Source organism: Lissotriton helveticus, chromosome 7 (genome assembly GCF_964261635.1).
Source record: "Lissotriton helveticus chromosome 7, aLisHel1.1, whole genome shotgun sequence".
NCBI lineage: Eukaryota > Metazoa > Chordata > Amphibia > Caudata > Salamandridae > Lissotriton > Lissotriton helveticus.
This window is the reverse complement of record NC_136068.1, coordinates 498813449-498832827: the sequence shown is the minus strand read 5'-3', so window position 1 is coordinate 498832827 and position 19379 is coordinate 498813449. Positions and strand designations below refer to the sequence as shown.

At 43.8% G+C, this 19379-nt stretch overlaps 1 protein-coding gene across 2 annotated transcripts; it reads left to right on the top strand.

The window, feature by feature from the left end:
* The first annotated feature begins 1762 nt into the window (after positions 1-1762).
* On the top strand, positions 1763-12778 carry LOC144768677 (zinc-binding protein A33). 2 transcript variants are annotated; one of them, XM_078652504.1, is made up of 9 exons: positions 1763-2095; positions 3601-3672; positions 4517-4686; positions 7284-7697; positions 8337-8432; positions 8869-9102; positions 11202-11224; positions 11309-11439; positions 11610-12778. In XM_078652504.1, the coding sequence occupies exons 1-9, from the start codon at positions 1906-1908 to the stop codon at positions 12152-12154; spliced, it is 1875 nt and encodes a 624-aa protein (XP_078508630.1). In that variant the 5' UTR covers positions 1763-1905; the 3' UTR covers positions 12155-12778. The 2 variants fall into 2 exon arrangements, with proteins under 2 accessions (XP_078508630.1, XP_078508631.1); XM_078652505.1 differs by lacking the exons at positions 3601-3672; positions 4517-4686 and having other exon boundaries at positions 1789-2095.
* The last annotated feature ends 6601 nt before the right edge of the window (positions 12779-19379 follow it).

Below are 19379 nucleotides of genomic sequence, written 5' to 3'. Positions count from 1 at the left end.
CCTATGGGGGAGAGATGTGGGGCCACACCTCATCCTCCAATTTGCAGACTACAGAAAACAAATTCCTAAGGCAGTTGACCGCTCTTCCGCCAAGCACTCCACTCCTGCCTCTGAGATTGGACCTGGATCTGAGGCCCATCACGGAGGAACTAGGGCTCAAACCCTTATTATTCTGGCGTCGCATTTGGAGTAGCCAAGATCTCACCTCCTACCGAGCTGAGCTTCAGGAATTTTTATTTGTACCTAATGCAACCACGATCCCTTGGTTAAAACACATCAGGAGAACATGCGAGACCATTGGAATACCAGAATTGTGGTCCCACCCAGAAAGCACAAGTACCAGGATCCCAAGGAAAGTACTCTCCAGAGTATACTATGATAAAATGCTTTCCAGAGCCCTGGACAGTGCACAAGAGGGTTCTTTGACATACCGTTTCATTACAATCAAAGATTCTTACAATTTTTAAAGTGTCCTGGACGGAATGTCCCCTGTTTTAACAAGAAAATTATTCCTGCAATGGAGGTATGGGACACTTCCTCTAATGTCTTTTACCACAGCATGGTCTGGCCGGTCCCCTATTGAGAAGTGCCCTGCATGTGCCCACACCAAGGAGAACGAAGTACATGTTATCTTTTTCTGCAGAGCTTACCGAAAAAGCATGCAATTCTGGCTCGTCTCCCTGCTTAGAAACTTGGGTTTCAGAACATTTCTCCCTGCGTTCAGAGTTCTAAAAACAGATGTATCCCCACCAACCGTGTTTGCCCTAGCCAAATTTCTTACAGCAATGTGGCATGCTCGAACTCGCTACTTAAAAATGGCAGGAGACTCTTGAAAAATTCCCTTGCCCCGATACATTCTTAGTCATGTTTTAATATTTTAATCTATGTATTTAATACAAATGAATTACTGATGCTTTGAATTTTAAATGATGTGTTATTGTATATCTTTTATGATCATCTGATCGAAATAAAGATTTTAAATTTGAATTTGATTGTCGCACCTGGCGCCACCAGCGCTAATGCCGGCCCTGTACACAAAAAACAGTAGTATTAAAAATTTTAAACTGCCGAAATATACGCACCATGAGAAGAAAGTGTTTGAAAATGCCTTGCATTTCGCTTTTACATATTGTGGTACTCTATTTTCGAACAAATAAATGCAAGCCTCTTATGTCAATTTTTTACGTTTAAAACAGTCAGACAATGGACATGATGGACCAGCATTCGAGAAAATGGCGGACAACGGTGAGAGAAAGGAAAGAACTGGAAGGTGGAAAGGGTCGGCTCCAGAGGCTTCCATGACAACGGGAGCTACGAAACAGAGAAAGTACCCGCGCGTGAACGCGCCATGAAAAAGACGTGGAACGGAGGCAATCGCTTTATAATGCACCAGTGTCATTGCGCTCCAGGAGGCAGTCTTACACTATGTTCAAGTGCGACTTCTAGGGAATGGGGTGCCACAATTGCAGCTCCATATTGTAAAGCATTGCATGTGCATTAATAAGAAAAACATATTTTATGGTGTCTAAAAATATTACAACTCATTAAATTCGTAACATATGTTCATTTCTGTCGGTATCCTACAAAACATTTACTTTAAGTATGGAGGACGACACAAAATATGTCACTGCAAGCAATATGTCGCTGTTTGAGCTCATATTCATGTTACAGTTGTGATTCAAATTACAAATGCAGCCATTCTAAGATGGATGCCGAATTTGTGACAGAAGAATAAGGTGGGACTTCTGAGCCTCGCCTTTCTAGGCGTCCGCTTGATTGTGACGCCATCACGCTCGATGTATTTCTTTGCCGCCCGAGCCTGAGCTCACTCTTCTTCTCTTGGACAGCAGCGTGCGAGGAGTATCCCTTTTCGTCTCCTTTGTGCCGGCTTTTCCTACCGGTGCCATGGCAAATTCTACCGTCGCCGAGCCCGAGAAGATGGACCAGAGCGGCACTTGCGAAGAGGATGAGGAAGAGGACAACCTGGAGGGTGATGAGGACGAATGTGATGACGACGAAGAGGAAAATATGGAACCAGCGGAGACCGTTACCATCGGCAATACATACAAGTGCCGTCGTAGCGACAACACCCTACGTAAGAAAGGACTGAAACGTTTGAGGGGGGAATTTGGAGGGGGTTGTGGGATCATGCCAATTCCGTTGCACTTTCCACTTGTGATGGTGCTGGCCTTAAAGGGTTATTCAGTGTAGTCTTTATTCCGTGGTATGTGCATGTCATACTTTTGGAGTTATGAGACAGATTACCAAATGAGGCAGCGGTTGTAAGCCGCGAGTGTGGTGTTGCCTACAGAGGGTCTGGTTGACTTCTGAGTCTACCAAAGCCATGTGCGCCCTTAGAAAATGTCCTCCGATCGGAGCTTTAATTACTGTGGGTGTATCTGGTAAAACCCAAGGGCGAATTACGTTTGCCCGTTCTGTTTCTCTGAAGAGCCACGGATGTGGTGTAGCGCCAGAATGCCGGGTGGGGGGTATTGTGACACCGACCCCTGGCGGCAGCAGCTCAGCATCCTATAAGCTTTTATCCCCTCGACAGTGCCCTAAAATCTCTAAAGAGTGATACATTTGCGCTTCACAAATACGAATTTTGTAGTAGACTGCCTATGTATCGGCACTAAGGAGTTCGTTTTGAACATGGTGCCGATGCCTTCTTTATCGGAGAGACCGTTGCGCAGCAGAAAATGCGCTGGAGGTCTCTGATTGGCCAGTCTGTCACGTGGTACAACCGTAATGGATGCCATGACGTTTAGTTGTGGGCGGGCGCTCGCCCGATCCACCATTTTGTATGTAGGCTGGTTGGTCTCCATCTTGGATTGGAGACTATCGGTCTCTTTTAGCGATGCAATTAAACGCCGCTTTCGACTTTGACCACAAGTGTTGCCCCGAGAGGCTGGTTATCGCACCAAATAACATTTTCTGGTGTAGTTAACGGTACAATATACAGGACCCCATTATTTTACTGAAATCGGGCATAACTCGCTTATTTTCTTGCTCCGGTACCAAAGTACTTCTGTCCCCGACGTTTATTAGCCACTATGCAGTGGTGCGTTGCTTACGCACAGCCCGTAAAGACGTGATATATGTATCGCACATATATCCAGACCATTTCAGTAAGACTACCAGTATTACATTGCACCTATAAGTCTAGGAGTCGGTCGGATTCATGCCGCCGATCCCCTGAGGCCACTTGTGGTCATTCGGCTACTGTCTGTAGCATACGGGAAAGCTCGGCCAGAGCCCAGGACACACTGTCGCTGTTTGTGCTCTGCCAAGAAGCGCATCGCTACCATCCCACGCTCCTTCCTCGCGGCTCTCGGTGCACGCATGCTGTGAATCCTTTTGTTGCAGGGGCTCGTCTCACTGCCGTGTTTTGGAGATGGCCTCTGCTACAAGGTTAATTTCGTTTGAAATCCACTTTAAGGACCGCATTAGAAGCTTGTCATGGAAGGGATGACACCAGGACAACTTGGTATGAATCTACACTTGTTTGGTAACTATTTTTAAGTAAGTAACACATGGCCGTGCTTGTGCAAACCGCAGCGTTACATGGGCCGAGATCTAACGTATTTTTTTTCCTGGTAGACGCTGCTGAGATCATTAAGACCCGCAAGACCAAGGAGAACGCCGAGGAGTTCTACGTGCACTACGTTGGATGTAAGTCTCAAATAAGCAGTGAATATTTAATATTTAGCCCAGCAGTAGATTGTTGTCTTTCAATGTGACAACCAGTGACTTATCGCACGTTTTAATGTACTCCATTAACCTTTTCTGCATCGTTTCAGACGCAGCTGAAGGAGTAAAGATGCACTAGTTCCTAGAGTTGCTTTGTTGGTTTATTTGTTACCGTATTCTGATACAATCGACAAGATATTGGGTTTGTTTATTGGCATTGGTTGGTGGCTTAATTTTTGTAGCCAATACACTGGTGGGCTGTTTGCCAATACTTTGTGATACTGTCTTTACTTGCTTCACTCCGTTTGGAGCGTTAGCTGTAGTGAGTGAATTAACTTTTATCTTGATATTCTTGGCCGCAGATCTCCCAATTTCTGCGCGCAGCCAAATGCTCTGAAACTAAGGGGTCTTTCACCCGCGCGTACCCTACAAAATGGATTGCATTGTCCCCAATCTTTACGGGTAACTATCTCTTTCTAGGACAAATGTTGTGTCTATACACTACATACGCCCCCTCCCCATGTCCATTTACTTTCCACTTTGAGTCTACACTCTAGGTTTTGGTGGTACATGTTGCTGTTAAGCTTGGTAAATGTGAGTCACCTTATTGACTAATTTTATAAAGGCGATTAATTTTGATTATTTACTTATCTGTGGTAACCCTTCGGACTAAGACTAGCATCTCCTAATTGTCTCGGCGTTGTTGTTTTGGGGGAGCTCCCCGTTTACGATACTTTTTTTAGACACTCCAATTAAGAGGGCTCACATGTACTACTTGCATCCCAACTCCTATTACGAAGTGTTTGTAAGCTAACTTTTTCTGCAGTGAATCGGCGTCAAAATGAATGGGTGGACAAGTCTCGTGTGCTGCAAGCCAAACAAATAAAGACAGAAGAATTGAATAACGGAGATGATGAAACCAATGGCGACCAGTCGGAGGGGAAAGTCGCCAAAACCAATAAAAGAAAAATCGAAGACGGAGACGGTGATCAGAAGGTAAAACAAGTCTCCATGCCAGTACGCCCTTGCACGTTTAGTTTGGTCGCTAGTATTGCTGTTTACATACAGAATGTAATGTCTGTATTAAGCAGGTCCCCAACTTTAGGTATGATCGCTGCAGTCCAGGCACTACCATATCGCCGCAACTGCATTTCATGTGCACTACGTGGACCGGTGTTTTTACGAGTGAACAGATAGTTACTATTCTGTGTGACAAAGGTAACTACGACACGTCTCAAGCCCAGCAAATGGGTTAAGTGGTTCCTTTTATTTATTTTAGTGCAAACTGTTGTGTAACAGCAGTTAAACAGACACTGCATTTTGTCTGCTTATTTGACATTAAGTGGTATTTGTGTGGTTTATGGAGCGCACTATTCTGTGTGACAAAGGTAACTACGACACGTCTCAAGCCCAGCAAATGGGATAAGTGGTTCCTTTTATTTATTTTAGTGCAAACTGTTGTGTAACAGCAGTTAAACAGACACTGCATTTTGTCTGCTTATTTGACATTAAGTGGTATTTGTGTGGTTTATGGAGCGCTTTTAAAGTTTAAGACTTTGTTCTTGATTGGGCACTACAATAAGTTGGGAGCCTGTGGTTGTCTGGTGTAACATCTTAAGTTACCCATGACTGCCTGCATGTAAGTCTGGCTCTACGTAAACGTATGTTTACCCGACACTACGGGTTGGCTTTACTCTATCTAGCCTTAGTTTAATTCATGTGGAAGAGGTGTGGCGCCAGGGCGACTGACGCTGGAATCTGGGGATCAGGGTTCGATCCCCGGCGGCAGATTAGCCCAGCACCATATGACTCTGGGCAATAGCTTGCTTAATCTTCCCGACGGCCCCCAGCGCCTAGAGACCCTAACGGGTGATTGTGCGCTATACAAATGTGGATTATTATTTATGTATATTGTGCACCAGTGGTGTCTGGTTTTTATTCAGCTTCCTTTCTGTTTGTCGTAAACGAGAATGCCTCTGAGTTGGGCAGCATTAGGTGCGTTGTAGTGTGGCTGTGCTTTTAGTGGGCTGTCACCACCCCAAAACCAAACGTCCTTTCAGGTACGTTTTACAATCTCCAATTTAAGGAAATATGCATTGGCCCACGACTGCTTTGCTTTCGTCTCATGCACGTGGTAGCTAAATCTTATCTACAGCAGCGCATCTTAAACTAAGTTCTGGGGATCCCCCATTAAAATGTTAACTGGGCACCGAGTCCCCATTAAAGCAATTTTCTGCTATTTTAACCTCCATACTGTAGTCACGTGTACATTGTATAAACACGGAAGAGGTCCAACAATAGAAATACTAATTTTAATGAGCAAGTAAGCATGTTTCGAATTGATATCGGAACATTTTTGTTGTGATTTGAGATCACCAACTGTCCATGCTATTAGCTGTACTTGTACTACAACTGATACCAATTGAAATTTTAGCATTCAGATTCCTTATAACTTAGTTTTGACTTGCTGTAGATCAAATCCACTTATAATAATCGAGGACTTAATAGTGAGTGTTACGGGACCCCGTGTGAAGAACCAAGAGTATAAATTCTCCGACCGTTTTCTGGCCAACGGATGTTGATGCTCAGCTAGCTTTTATCATTTTATAAGCTGCTGTATTTTTAATTGTACGTGTGTAAATAAATGCAGTCCCTCTAAATCATCTTGTGTTTCTTGTTTGATGATTCTGGAAAGGAACAAATGTACACGTTCATTGCCCATGTGCATCCAGTCTAGGCCGGTGTAATGAAGGAGAAAAAAGATTTAACAACTTTGTGCTAAAGCTACAACGGTCTTTGCTGATGTCTACCAAAGCGTTTATACTTGAGTTATGCTTTAAGCTTAAGCTCTTGTGAAGGTGGTATGGAACGGGTGCTGAACTCCACCAAGCCAGCTACATACTGCTGCTTATTTAGCATTGTTCTAGCAGTGTTATGTCCAACATTCGCCCTCAACTCCTGAAGGTAAACTTGTTTTATACCCATGTCAATGGATCGCCATATTTTTCAACATTGTCCCCCGTTCTAGGACACGCCCTTGCACGAGTTTCTGTTCAGTGAACCAACAAATGTCCCGCATATGTAATTAAGGCAGCAGCCCTCGCCAGCTCGCTTGTGCCATCTCTGGGGGCTCTTTGCAAGTTCCTTGTCTCGAGTGTTGGCGATTAACGGTCACTGTACCGGCTCATGCCCATTTGATGGTAATCTGTCGGACCTCTAACTGGACATTAGGTCACCATGTGAGTACTAGAGTTGGTGTAGCTGCAAGCACGACTGGCAGCTCAGCCGTTTGTAAATTTGCCTATTGTGGTTCTGGTACCGGAGGGGTGTGGGTGGAGACTCCTCCCACCGGTCAAGAAACCAAGGGGCAATGCTCGTTGGGTGCATGCCCAATTTGTGCACGCTGACTGCATTACTTAAGGGTAACTAGCAGGGACAACTGCCTGTTACTCTTGAGTCAGTTCTGATGTGCCCATCAATGTATTCATCTGACCTTTGAATTAGGGCGTCACGTGCAGTGAGTCCCCTATTTATTTTAGTTTTAAAAATGCCAAACCCTGTTACGGTCCCTAAAGTTGTTTGTTTTTCCTTAGAAACGGAAAGTGGACGAAGAGGATGACTTTACGGAGGATTTGACCTGCCCACTATGCAGGTCCTTGTTCAAAGAACCCGTCATTCTGGAATGTGGTCATAATTTCTGCAAGCACTGCATTGATAAATCTTGGGAAAGTGCCTCCGCCCCCTTTTCCTGTCCAGAATGTAAGGAAGTCTTGGCTGAACGAAAGTATACCACCAACCGAGTCCTCGCTAACCTGGTAAAAAAAGCTGCCGCTGGTGTCAAAGATAAAGATGTTGTTAAGCCCAAGGAGAAATGTGACGAACATGACGAGAGGCTGAAACTGTTCTGCAAGGATGATGGGATCTTGGCCTGTGTAATCTGCCGTGACTCTCTGAAGCACTCAAACCACAACTTCCTGCCTATCCAGGACGCAGTCGGAGTGTACCGGGTAAGCATTTAAAGCAGATGAGGTGTTTGACCACTGACCACCTGAATTCAAACTCCTGTTAATGCATTGCCATTCTATTGCCCTGACGCATGAACCGAAACCTCGACGGCAATAAATGTACTTTGATTTTTTTTGCTGTCCATCTGGTTAACGGTTTGACAGGTAATTATCTAGGTCAGGTTCAGCATACAGGTGTAGGTAAAATCGTTGTTTTACTTTAGTGTAAAATAACCCAGATGTAGTTGGCATAAAATGACCATTTTACGCTTGGCCATTTGGCATAGTCGCTTTACAAGGAAGTCTGTTGGTCATGCCCCACCTTGTCGGTATGTGTGAACAATGTCGCAATCGTTACCCTCCATTTTGTGAAAGGTGAATATCGGTTTGGTAAAATAACTGCATGGCCCTTGCTCCAACTCGACTTTATTTCTCTGGCGCTGAATTAGTCTCATCCAGTATTCACTTAAACTAGAATTGGGCATATAGCGTCCGCCTAAATTATATGGCAGGGTTGATTTATGCGGAGGACTAATTATATGGGAGTATGCTGACCCGGACGGCTTATCACATAATTTCGATGGCTGGCTCCGTCAATGGCCAACGTTTGGCAGCTCATTTATGACACTACCTTCATTCTAGGACCAACTGATCGCTTTAGTGACCCCATTGGAGACCACGATGAAGGAAAACCAGAAGCTGAAATGTGATCAAAGCCAGAAGATTGCATTACACAGAGTGAGTATACTAAACTGCAACTTTACTGGTGTGGTGGGAGTGTGACTACATTGAATCGGTGGGGGAACTTGATAGCTTCCACAACTACAGTTCATTCTTGCTGCTACCCAAAGTGGCAGGGTTTATTTGCGAGCAGTTACCACCTTGAAGTCTAAATCAAAATGGGCACATGCGTCCTGGTAAACTTGGAGTTCATTATTAGTCATTAAGAAACCCAATTACCTGATTTCACTAAACTACTCCATGCTATGAATCCGTCAGATACGCTGACTGATTCATTTAAGTATTTATTGGCCTGCTCATGGCTAGCTTCCCATGGTTGCCAATTTCTGTAAATCCCATATATAATTAAATTTAGCCTGTGAACATCTAATTCGTCATGCCCTACGCGAATTCTACTAATATGGTCCCTTATTACGATTTTGATTTACTTTAGGAGAATATTGTAGATTATAAGAAACACATCGAGAGCGAGTTTGAAAAACTTCACCAGTTCCTTCGTGAGAAAGAAGCAAAAATGGTGGAGGATCTCAATGCTGAAGGAGAAGGTCTGCTGAAGGATATGGAGGCCAACTTGGTTAAAATGACTGATAATTGCGAGTTTATTGAAGAGGCAATTTCAACCACGCAGTCCAGGCTCAATGAAAGTGATCCAATAGCATTCCTCACTGTAAGTATTTATTATAAAGGATTTCTCATTTCGGCGCTGTGACCTTTCAAAATACCCCCCCCCCCTATTTCCTTAACCCAGCAGTCTTCCTTAAATCATCTTGCGCAAAAGTTTTAATGTATCCACTGCCATAAATCTGTGAGAAGTATTGGTAATCACTACTGTGAGTTATGCCCACAAGCTGGTGTTGGAGCTTCATGGGATGTATTGCAGCTGTAATAGTAAGTGGAATCTAGAACTTGAAGTCTTAATTGATGGACATAAAATTCACAGTACCCGGTGAAGGTGAAATTGTATTCTACCCCTTTACTACCTTTGAGTTGTTGATCGCGGTTAGGTGAGGAGTATGCTACCATAGTACAAACAATTCTTTGTGAGTTAGTCTGGGGAAATTTTAAGCTAACCTGAGCCATGGACATGTTGGTCTTGATGGATTGAAAATGATTTTTGAGGGATAGAAAAAAGTGTCTAAAGTTTTCGTAACCACACCTATACCACTTAAATAAATTAAGTATGCGGATAATCACTGCATTAAAATCTGGGCTTGGTAGCCTTTGCATCTTGCTATCTGAACCACATCCGTAATCTAGTAGGCATTTTATAAACTAGCCGAGGAAATGTTAATCCTGTCTCCAAATGAGACTGAGTTGTGTAAGTACACCTCATTTTCTGTCTTTCTTTATCTTCAAAGAATCAACAAATTTAATATTCGACAAGTGTGGTCCTAAAACTGGATTGGCACCCCACCCATCCTCAATCTATTCAGACTGAACCCAGACATTTTGTGTACACTCTAATGTAGTGGGATAGTAAAGATCATGTGAACCATTCTAGATTTGTTTTTTAAGCTTCACCAAACTGATCTTGTGCAGATAATGAGTACTTTGAAGAGCATATTGGGAGTGTCCCTTTTGAAAAGCCAATTGATATGAGTCGAGCCTAGTTTACTTTAAGAATGAGTAATTACTAAAATAACATCTTCATTTGAAAAGTTATCAGACATGGTGGTCTGACCCTTGCAGTTCACTGTCCCTATGTGTCCAAGTCGCTTTTTGCAGCCTACCTCATGAATGTCATTTGGATTCAGAATTTGTACATAGATTAAGGCCACAGGTATGGAAAAACTGGTTGCAAATTGAGACCACTTTATGTGAAATATTAGCACAGCTGACCCTTATCTCAATTCCATGGCTGCTTCAATCTTTTGAGATTGACTGGCTCACTACCAAATTTGAGTAGCAAGGACCAGCAGACGTGAGTATTTTGAAGTTCCTAAAGAGAACTAATGGCAGATTATGACATCTGGTTCACCATGGTCCCATGATAACTAAATACCCTTTTAGTGCCCTTTCTGTATCTTAACTTTTGCCAGCTAGATGCATTTTTATTGGTAAGGACCCAGGTAACACTCAATCTGGTTACAGGGCGTGTTAACCTAATCTGTGCCAATTGTTGCCACAATTGGCTCAATTGTGGCCTACCTCCAAGCCCCTTAAGGGGTACCTAGGCTACCATGGTCATGGTAGCCAGGAAATGCTGCTGAGTGCAGTATGTATTATGCCACACTAAAAACCTTTAACCACAAACTGGCACCACTGCAGTTGTAGCCTGCGTAAGTAGACCGGACCTATCTTAACTGGCAGCACTGCAGGAGGCTGAAGTGTCACCCTTGGGGCAGGGTCCCTATACCTTGTGTGCAGAAAAGTCCTTGCATCTAAAAGGCATCTTGAGCAGTTTAACTGTTCATGAAATCTCCTAGGGCTTTGCAGAATCCTTTGACGTTTGGTATCCAACCTCTTGGAATAATCCTGCAAGGGTTCCAATGTCAGATTTAATATACCTTGCTCTCGGGGGTCCCTTTTTAGAGGGGACACCTAAACCAACTGCTGGTGGGAGCTTTTGCTCCTTGGCCCCGAAACAAAGCCTTACCTGGGTAGAGATGTTTCTGACCTCCCCACGTTGAGTAGAGCTATCTGGCAGGGGAGCTTCCAAATGTAATGCTTACTGGGTGGTAGTTATTGCCAGTGATTTGCAGGTTTTGGATGGCAATCTTGTGCATTGGCGCATCACTAATTGTTTTTTTTCCCCCCCTCCTGCAGGATATAAAGAGCTTCATTGAAAAGTATGTATGACTTCCCTTTAAAGCTTTGGTAAATTTTACTTGTGTAGTAAGTAATTAATTTAATGGATTTGGGTTTCTTTTCAGGTGCTGTGAGGAGCACAGGAAGGGTGTTCCAGCTGAAAGTGTTTTGGTTAACAAGGAGCTCAGCCAGGGTCGCTTCAAGGGTCCGCTTCAGTACATCATATGGAAGGAGCTAAAGTCTTTTGTTAAGCCAGGTAACTATTTTATTTTGAAGAGCATGAATTAAAGGGTTTGTGGTTCAAGTTCCAGATGCAAAAGCAGGTTTAAGGCACATCTTTTGCTTAGTACTTTGGTCAGCACCAATTTGCAACTTGTACTCAAAACTGACAAAATGGCATCTGAAGTTTTTGCTTTCTTCTTGCAGGTCTCTCTCCTTTGACTCTTGACCCCCACACTGCACATCCCAATCTGGTGCTGTCTGAAGGCTTGACAAGTGTGAAGTACACGGATACCAAGCAGCAACTTCCAGATAATCCAAAGAGATTCAGCCAGTGTATTCTTGTCCTTGGTGCTGAGGGGTTTGACTCTGGGAAGCACTACTGGGAGGTAGAAGTGGGGAATAAAACTGCTTGGGATGTTGGAATGGCCAGTGAGTCTAGTAACAGGAAGGGTAAGATCAAGCTGAATCCCAAGAACGGCTATTGGGCAATATGGCTGAGGAATGGTAATGCTTTCAAGGCATTGGAGTCTCCCTCAAAGACCCTGAACCTGACTTCCAAGCCATCAAAGATAGGGGTGTACCTGGATTACGAAGGGGGGCAGGTGTCCTTTTACAATGCTGATGACATGTCTCCCATCTACACCTTCAATGGGGTATTTACTGAGAAGCTGTACCCATATCTTTCGCCATTCCTCCAAGATTCTGGCAAGAATGCAGAGCCACTGAAGCTTGTTCACACAAAGCTATAATCAAGTTCCCTTCCTGACCACCTTAGTACTGCATTCACATTTTTGTTTACTCTTAAGCATGTCACATCTTGCCTAAAACATTTCCGTACTTTGTATGTTGTCTTGGAGCTACTATCTAAAGCAAGATTGGACCCTAAAAGTATACATATGGCCCCCTACCATGGCCTTTGATTTGTTAGTGTAGCTTGTGTACCCAAGTTATCTACATTTTGTAGGTAAGTTCCTGGGGAAGTCTTTGCAATACCTGCAACTAGGGTAAAGGTACTCGCAACCTTGATCTGGCTGCTGCTTTTGTCTGGTGTTCAGGGAAAAAATAGTAACTGACCAATTTATTAATCTTAAAGTGTATGTTGCAGGGCAAGATAAGTTTTTGAAGGCATCTCCCTCATCAAATACTGTGTACCAGCGTGATAACACTTGGATTTTATAGTTTCAAATTCGTTACATTTTAGCAATTGCCTTGTTTAAAAGGATACCATTTCAATGTTCTGCTTTGCTTGTGTATTTCCGAGTGCCAGTTTCAAAATGGATAATTGATTCTGTTGTATATTTTGCTGTTTAAGTCCTATTGGTTCATCGTTGGTCAGAAATTGTACTGTTTTCTTAAATAAACTTTAAAATCAAGTTCTGGTTTTTATCTTTTTACTACTTACAAATGTGAACTTCTGAAGTACGCTCGTTTCAAATTGTGTTGTCCGGAAATCCATATTTACTATCCATGTGGCCGTCACAAAATTGTAACTGTCAATTTGCAAACTTCTAAGTACTGGCTTTAAAAAAAAAAAGCAGATCTGTCTGGGACTCTATTACCATGCCAGCAAGATTTGCCTCCCATCTATTTTGAACTGACATTTAAGCACGATTATGCCACATTAAACGTTTTTTTTCTTCCTTAAAGGCATTAATACTATACCTAGTTGACCTATTTCGAGTAGGTTGTAATACGTAGAATTGAAAAATAAAGCAACATCTCTGGGGTCTGCAGAACGTATTTCCATTGCAGTGTGAAAAGCACTGCACCCATAGCATTTTTCCTTTTGTGGTTTTCAGACCGTTGCTAAAGTCTTTGGTCGGTCAGTACATAACTTTTTACAATTATAAAAAGGCGTAAAGTCTTGCATCTGCCAGAACCTGTTTGTGGTTTATCTTGCTTGCATACGAGATTTGCCTGTGCTGGTTTTCATGCTTTGCCTTTTTGATATGCACTGACGCTGTACTAGCATCTACATTTTGAACTGCACCAAATACTAGGTACATTACTCGGAACGATTAGTCCTCCATTCATCACTAGCTGCTCACCGGCCTTTTTTTGGTCTCCTATAATATGCGGTAATTTGGCTGTAGTGAACGTTAAACCTTCAGTTCCTCACACCCTTATATGGATGTAGAATAGCATGTATCGACATGAGACTAGCCTATTGATGTAACAAAGGGTTAGGGGCGCTGAGCGTTCTCCGATTAAACTTCAATTAGGCCTATTGATCGGCAGCCTAACTTGAAACCTAGTTTTGATTGTACTTTGGGCTCTACGGCTTTTATCAAGAACTGACCTCTACCAATGGACCGCCCCATGTCTAGATTTATGTTTCTATCAAAGAACAATTTACCATCCGCAAATAAAGCTTGAGTTCCTAAGAATGTTTCATGGTTTCTTAGATCCGTTCGATTTCCAGCTAACCAGCACAATCAACTTGAAGGCAACAATATAAGTCCATCTCGTTTACCATCTCCCTCCCCAAAAGACAATTTTACATCCTGCACCCTCAACTGCAAGTTGGAACTAGCCCAATATAACCAACATGTCCGTTCTAGATGTTCAGGAAATCACTGAGGAATCTACTAAAGCATGTTCAACATCTATTAGTTTACCCACTCCTATAAGCTAACGCTCGAAAGCCTGCACCCCCTTCCCAACAAGTATTTACAGTAGGTAGGGGAATATGCTTTTTGCTATCTTATCTCCCACTTTTGACCAGTAGGTAATAGTGAATGCATAACCATAAAGTGGTTTTACTTTTCCAAATGGACGTAGTCTAACTTGGGCCCTAGTATATAGTTTCAGGGGTACACGTGGTATGAGTTGGTGTCTCCTCTGGCCCTGCTGCACTAGTGCCCGAGTGGAACAAAGTAAAACATGCTAAATTAAACTGCCTAGTTACCTTATTTGCTGTTTGAGGTGAATAGCCAAGCCCAATACTGCTTTTTTTTTAAGTCATCCAATGTGGGCCTGTATAGTCCCATGGCAGGTTGCTGTGTTTAAAAAAAAAATTACTTTACATGTGCCAACAGTCAAATACCTGAAATGCCGATTTTACTAATAGCCTCATTTGCAAGTACAGTTGGCACGGACATCAACCCGTTTGACTTCTGAATGGGACTACTCCAGTTACTATAAGGTATCAAAAGAATCGGAGCATTAAACTTTATGTACTGCACTCACTTTTTTAAAGTGGGTGGGCGAATTGCAACTTCAGAAGTTATACTTGGTTTGCCCAAGTTTTAGGCCCAGTTTATGGTCACACGTAAGGTCTGTCATTGATCTCCCTACCCCCCTTTTTAGGTTTTGCCTAGCGAAAGCTGCGCTCTGCGCAGCTTTTCGCGCAGGCGAAATCCTGTTGAGAACTGTAGGGTGCTTTGGGTCGGCCCTCGTCATTGATTGGCTGGCTCCGTAAACGGAGCCTTGCCATTGGACGAGGGGCCTGTCCGTCAATGCCGGACCAGACACGGGGGCGTTCCTGACATTCTTTCCCTTTTGCCGACGTCACGCGACGCCGGGAACGCCCCCGAGTCTGTTCCGGCATTGCCGGCACCTCCCTTGCTCTACTGTCATCACCACAACACTGCGCCCATTTTATCCCAAGCTAAACACTCGGAGAGGCGCAGTGACCGGGTCTTTGAAGGCCGCTCTCCCAATGAAAACAAGTTTTCTCTCCGAGTCAGCACGAGCAGGAAGACGAGCAGCGCGCCTCCCAGCTGGCCTCTCGCATCAGCATCCAGAGCTGCCCTGCGCGGTGTGTAGCTTCAGTGGAGCTTCAGAGTGGAGCTTCAGAGTGGAGCTTCAGAGTGGAGCTTCAGAGTGGAGCTTCAGAGTGGAGCTTCAGAGTGGAGCTTCAGAGTGGAGCTTCAGAGTGGAGCTTCAGAGTGGAGCTTCAGAGTGGAGCTTCAGAGTGGAGCTTCAGAGTGGAGCTTCAGAGTGGAGCTTCAGAGTGGAGCTTCAGAGTGGAGCTTCAGAGTGGAGCTTCAGAGTGGAGCTTCAGAGTGGAGCTTCAGAGTGGAGCTTCAGAGTGGAGCTTCAGAGTGGAGCTTCAGAGTGGAGCTTCAGAGTGGAGCTTCAGAGTGGAGCTTCAGAGTGGAGCTTCAGAGTGGAGCTTCAGAGTGGAGCTTCAGAGTGGAGCTTCAGAGTGGAGCTTCAGAGTGGAGCTGCAGAGTGGAGCTGCAGAGTGGAGCTGCAGAGTGGAGCTGCAGAGTGGAGCTTCAGAGTGGAGCTTCAGAGTGCAGAGTGGAGCTTCAGAGTGGAGCTTCAGAGTGCAGAGTGGAGCTTCAGAGTGCAGATTCAGAGTGGAGCTTCAGAGTGCAGAGTGGAGCTTCAGAGTGCAGATTCAGAGTGCAGAGTGGAGCTTCAGAGTGGAGCTTCAGAGTGGAGCTTCAGAGTGCAGATTCAGAGTGGAGCTTCAGAGTGCAGATTCAGAGTGGAGCTTCAGAGTGCAGAGTGGAGCTTCAGAGTGGAGCTTCAGAGTGGAGCTTCAGAGTGGAGCTTCAGAGTGGAGCTTCAGAGTGGAGCTTCAGAGTGGAGCTTCAGAGTGGAGCTTCAGAGTGGAGCTTCAGAGTGGAGCTTCAGAGTGGAGCTTCAGAGTGGAGCTTCAGAGTGGAGCTTCAGAGTGGAGCTTCAGAGTGGAGCTTCAGAGTGCAGAGTGGAGCTTCAGAGTGCAGAGTGGAGCTTCAGAGTGGAGCTTCAGAGTGTCAAGAGCAATGCCAATAGCTCTAACTTTAACAAAGGCAAAACCATTGCATTGTAAATGCTTGTTAGGTTTTGCCTCGCCAAAAAGATGCGCTCTTTTTCGCGCAGGCGAAAACCTGATGAGAATTGTAGTGTGCTTTGGGTCGGCCCTCCTCATTCATTGGCTGGCTCCGTAAATGGAGCCTTGCCATTGGACGAGGGGCCTGTCCGTCAATGCCGGACCAGACACGGGGGCGTTCCCGACATTCTTTGGCTTTTGCCGACGTCACGCGAAAGCCGGGAACGCCCCCGAATCTGGTCCGGCATTGCCGGCACTTCTGCGTCTCTCCACCCCCCTTTCCCGCGCCCTCCCGCTTGTTGCCTGATGCTGGCCTCGCGGCCGCGGAGAAGCCGAGGGAACAACCGCTGACGTCACCTGCATTACAATATCCCCTATGCTGTAACGACCTCAAATGCGCGAGAAGGGATTGTCAATACGTTCTATCCAATAGCCCTCCTGTTGTGTGTGAAGTCAACTAACAAATAAACACGCTATAAAAGGAAGGCGTTATTTTGCATAGATCGCCAAACACTTTTTACATGCAATTGAAGAGTTAGGTGCGGTTAAAGAAGGGCACGTCCGCCATTTATGTGCAGGGCTTTAATATAACCAAACCAGTTTCCGTAAACAGCCTTCTACTGAATGCCTAGGATGCGCTGAATGCTTCCGTCACCCATCATTAGTTAGGACTACTCAGTGTCCTTCTGTCTTCATAACCCCAAGCCTTAGTCCTACATCACTGTCTCTAGTTGCCCAGGGTTTCACATGCCGGCTGGTTGTCCTTCCTTACTGTTAGTATGATACCTCGGAGCATGGACGCCTAGTATGAAGGTACTCCTCCAATCTAACGCAACAAAATAAAAACTCCCGCTGCTTTCACCTCAGCCGACCTGCACACCTGACAGCAAACAGAGGTGCGTAAAGACGATGCACTTTGAGTCTCACAATACAGTGTACAGCGGCGAAATAGTCTCTTGCTAGTGCACGTGCGCTCTCCTAGGTGTGGCCTGGATCACCGCACTTAGGACAATAGCTTCACCTTACAGTAGTAATAACGAGTGCGCGTTTCACGCTCCAGTGAAGGGGTGGTGCTGACAGGTCTGAAAAGGGGTAAGTCTAGCGCGAGAAGAGAAGACACGATACACAGCAGGTAGGAAGGAGCTCGCCTTGTGCTTACGGGAGCTATCTACAGCTGGAGCAGGTAAAGCGAAAACCATTAAAGTAGTTTTCTGTGCTTTTAGAAGAAAATGGCATAGTCACAAACTGCCTACTGTATGGCCTGGCTGCCCTTTAGCCAGTCCGGGCTTTCTAGTCTTTGGCATGCTGAGCTATTTTATCTCATACTTCAAACAAAAAGCGAAAGTGCAAGTCACGTTCTCATTATAGAGCAACATCTGTCTGAAGGCATACCTAACCGCATTTGTAAATAAATGAAAGAGATTTTGAAAAAAAAAAATATGTAAACTTTATTTTCCCCATTAACTTCCAATGACGAGAAACAATTTTAAGTAGGAAAGCCCTAAATTAAATACGTTTAAGCTATACAAATCCGGAGTCTCCCCACTGAAATGGGTATTTTGGCATATTCGTGAAAGTATTGCACATAACATGCGATGTCTCTTTCTTTCAATGGTACATTAGGGAAAAAAAATGGGAAATTAATTTCCATTAATTGGCTGAAATGTATTTCATTACAATATGTGCTTTTTCTGACTCCTGCATCTGGTGGGCACTTCTCTGTAAGCCATAGCTGTTTGTATCGCTGATCTTAGATCTTCCCTAAAACATTTAGGAGAGGAAAAACGAATGCGTATGGCGTGTACGAAATTGCGTAATTGTTTTGTGAAATTTCATGAAATGTTTTGCAGAATGACACTTTAAGAACAAAATATATATTTTTAGTATCTTGCATGACTTGTGTCGTGGAACCAACCGAAATAAATAAATCTCTAATTGACCATCAATCATAAAGCAAACCTTTTTATGAATACTAGTTTTCTAACTTGTTTTTTTGCGTCAGAAATATTATTTTTTATTGACTTATTACTTTAAACACATTCAGTTACCTTTATTCTCTGTACACAAAACTGAGTAACCATTCCAGCTCAATATTTTACAATCTTTCTTCCCATCACCCAGATGCCACACGTATACCTTTGTGCTTGACAGTTATTTTGCAATCAAGAATAAAGTAAATATTAAAAAAACCTTAAAAATGAGGCTCACATTTGATAAGGTTTATTACTTTATGATGAAATGCCCTATCAAATATATTCAATCTTTTTTTTGTTTTGCCTTTATGGCGGTGCCCTTGGCAGCAAGCAGTATTACCAATGCATTATTCAGCATACATTATGTGGTTTAATCGGCCTTGTCTCTCTGCACTCCCCAGTTTATATCAACTCTTTATATTTCAACCTTCAAAAATTGACAAATTACTGAGGTCTTCATCAGCACCTGTATCCTCTTTGACATATCTCCCTAATGTGTGAAATAAAAGTGGAACAATTAATAATCTGGGGTTGTTTCATTTTCACTCCACTTGTATACACCTGAAGAAGGCATCATTAAATGTGTATTGATTGTTGTTGTCATCTCAGTTATGATGTACTCTACAGATGCATGCAAAGAAGCATTATTTTGCACACCATAAGGCAAAAGTCTTGAATAGTCTACTTAGGTATAGAAGCTTCCACCCAAGTAGTAGTATGTAGGAGAATCTGCTATTTGGGGAGTTCTTACAATTATGGAGAAACTGTATATGCATGGAAGACTGATTTACCAGAGTGATTGGTGAAGAGATTATCGTAAATGAGTTGCGCACAACAGTTCTTGAAAGGGTCACTTAAATATGCCTGGTACAACCCCATAGAACATTAACACCTAGATATAAGGAATATAAACCTGCTCTGTTAGTGTAAATACCTCTAACGGTGTAACAAATGGACTTTAGAGAATCATGGATAAGAACTGGCTCATCATTGAAACAATACCATGACTCTAGAAAAAACATTTGTTGTATTAAAAAGAAATTTTTCGCGCAGGCGAAATCCTGATGAGTTCTGTAGTGTGGCTTTGGGTCGGCCCTCGTCATTCATTGGCTGGCTCCATAAATGGAGCCTAGCCATTGGACGAGGGGCCTGTCCGTCAATGCCGGACCAGATTCGGGGGCGTTCCCGACATTCTTTGGCTTTTTCCGACGTCACGCGAAAGCCGGGAACGCCCCC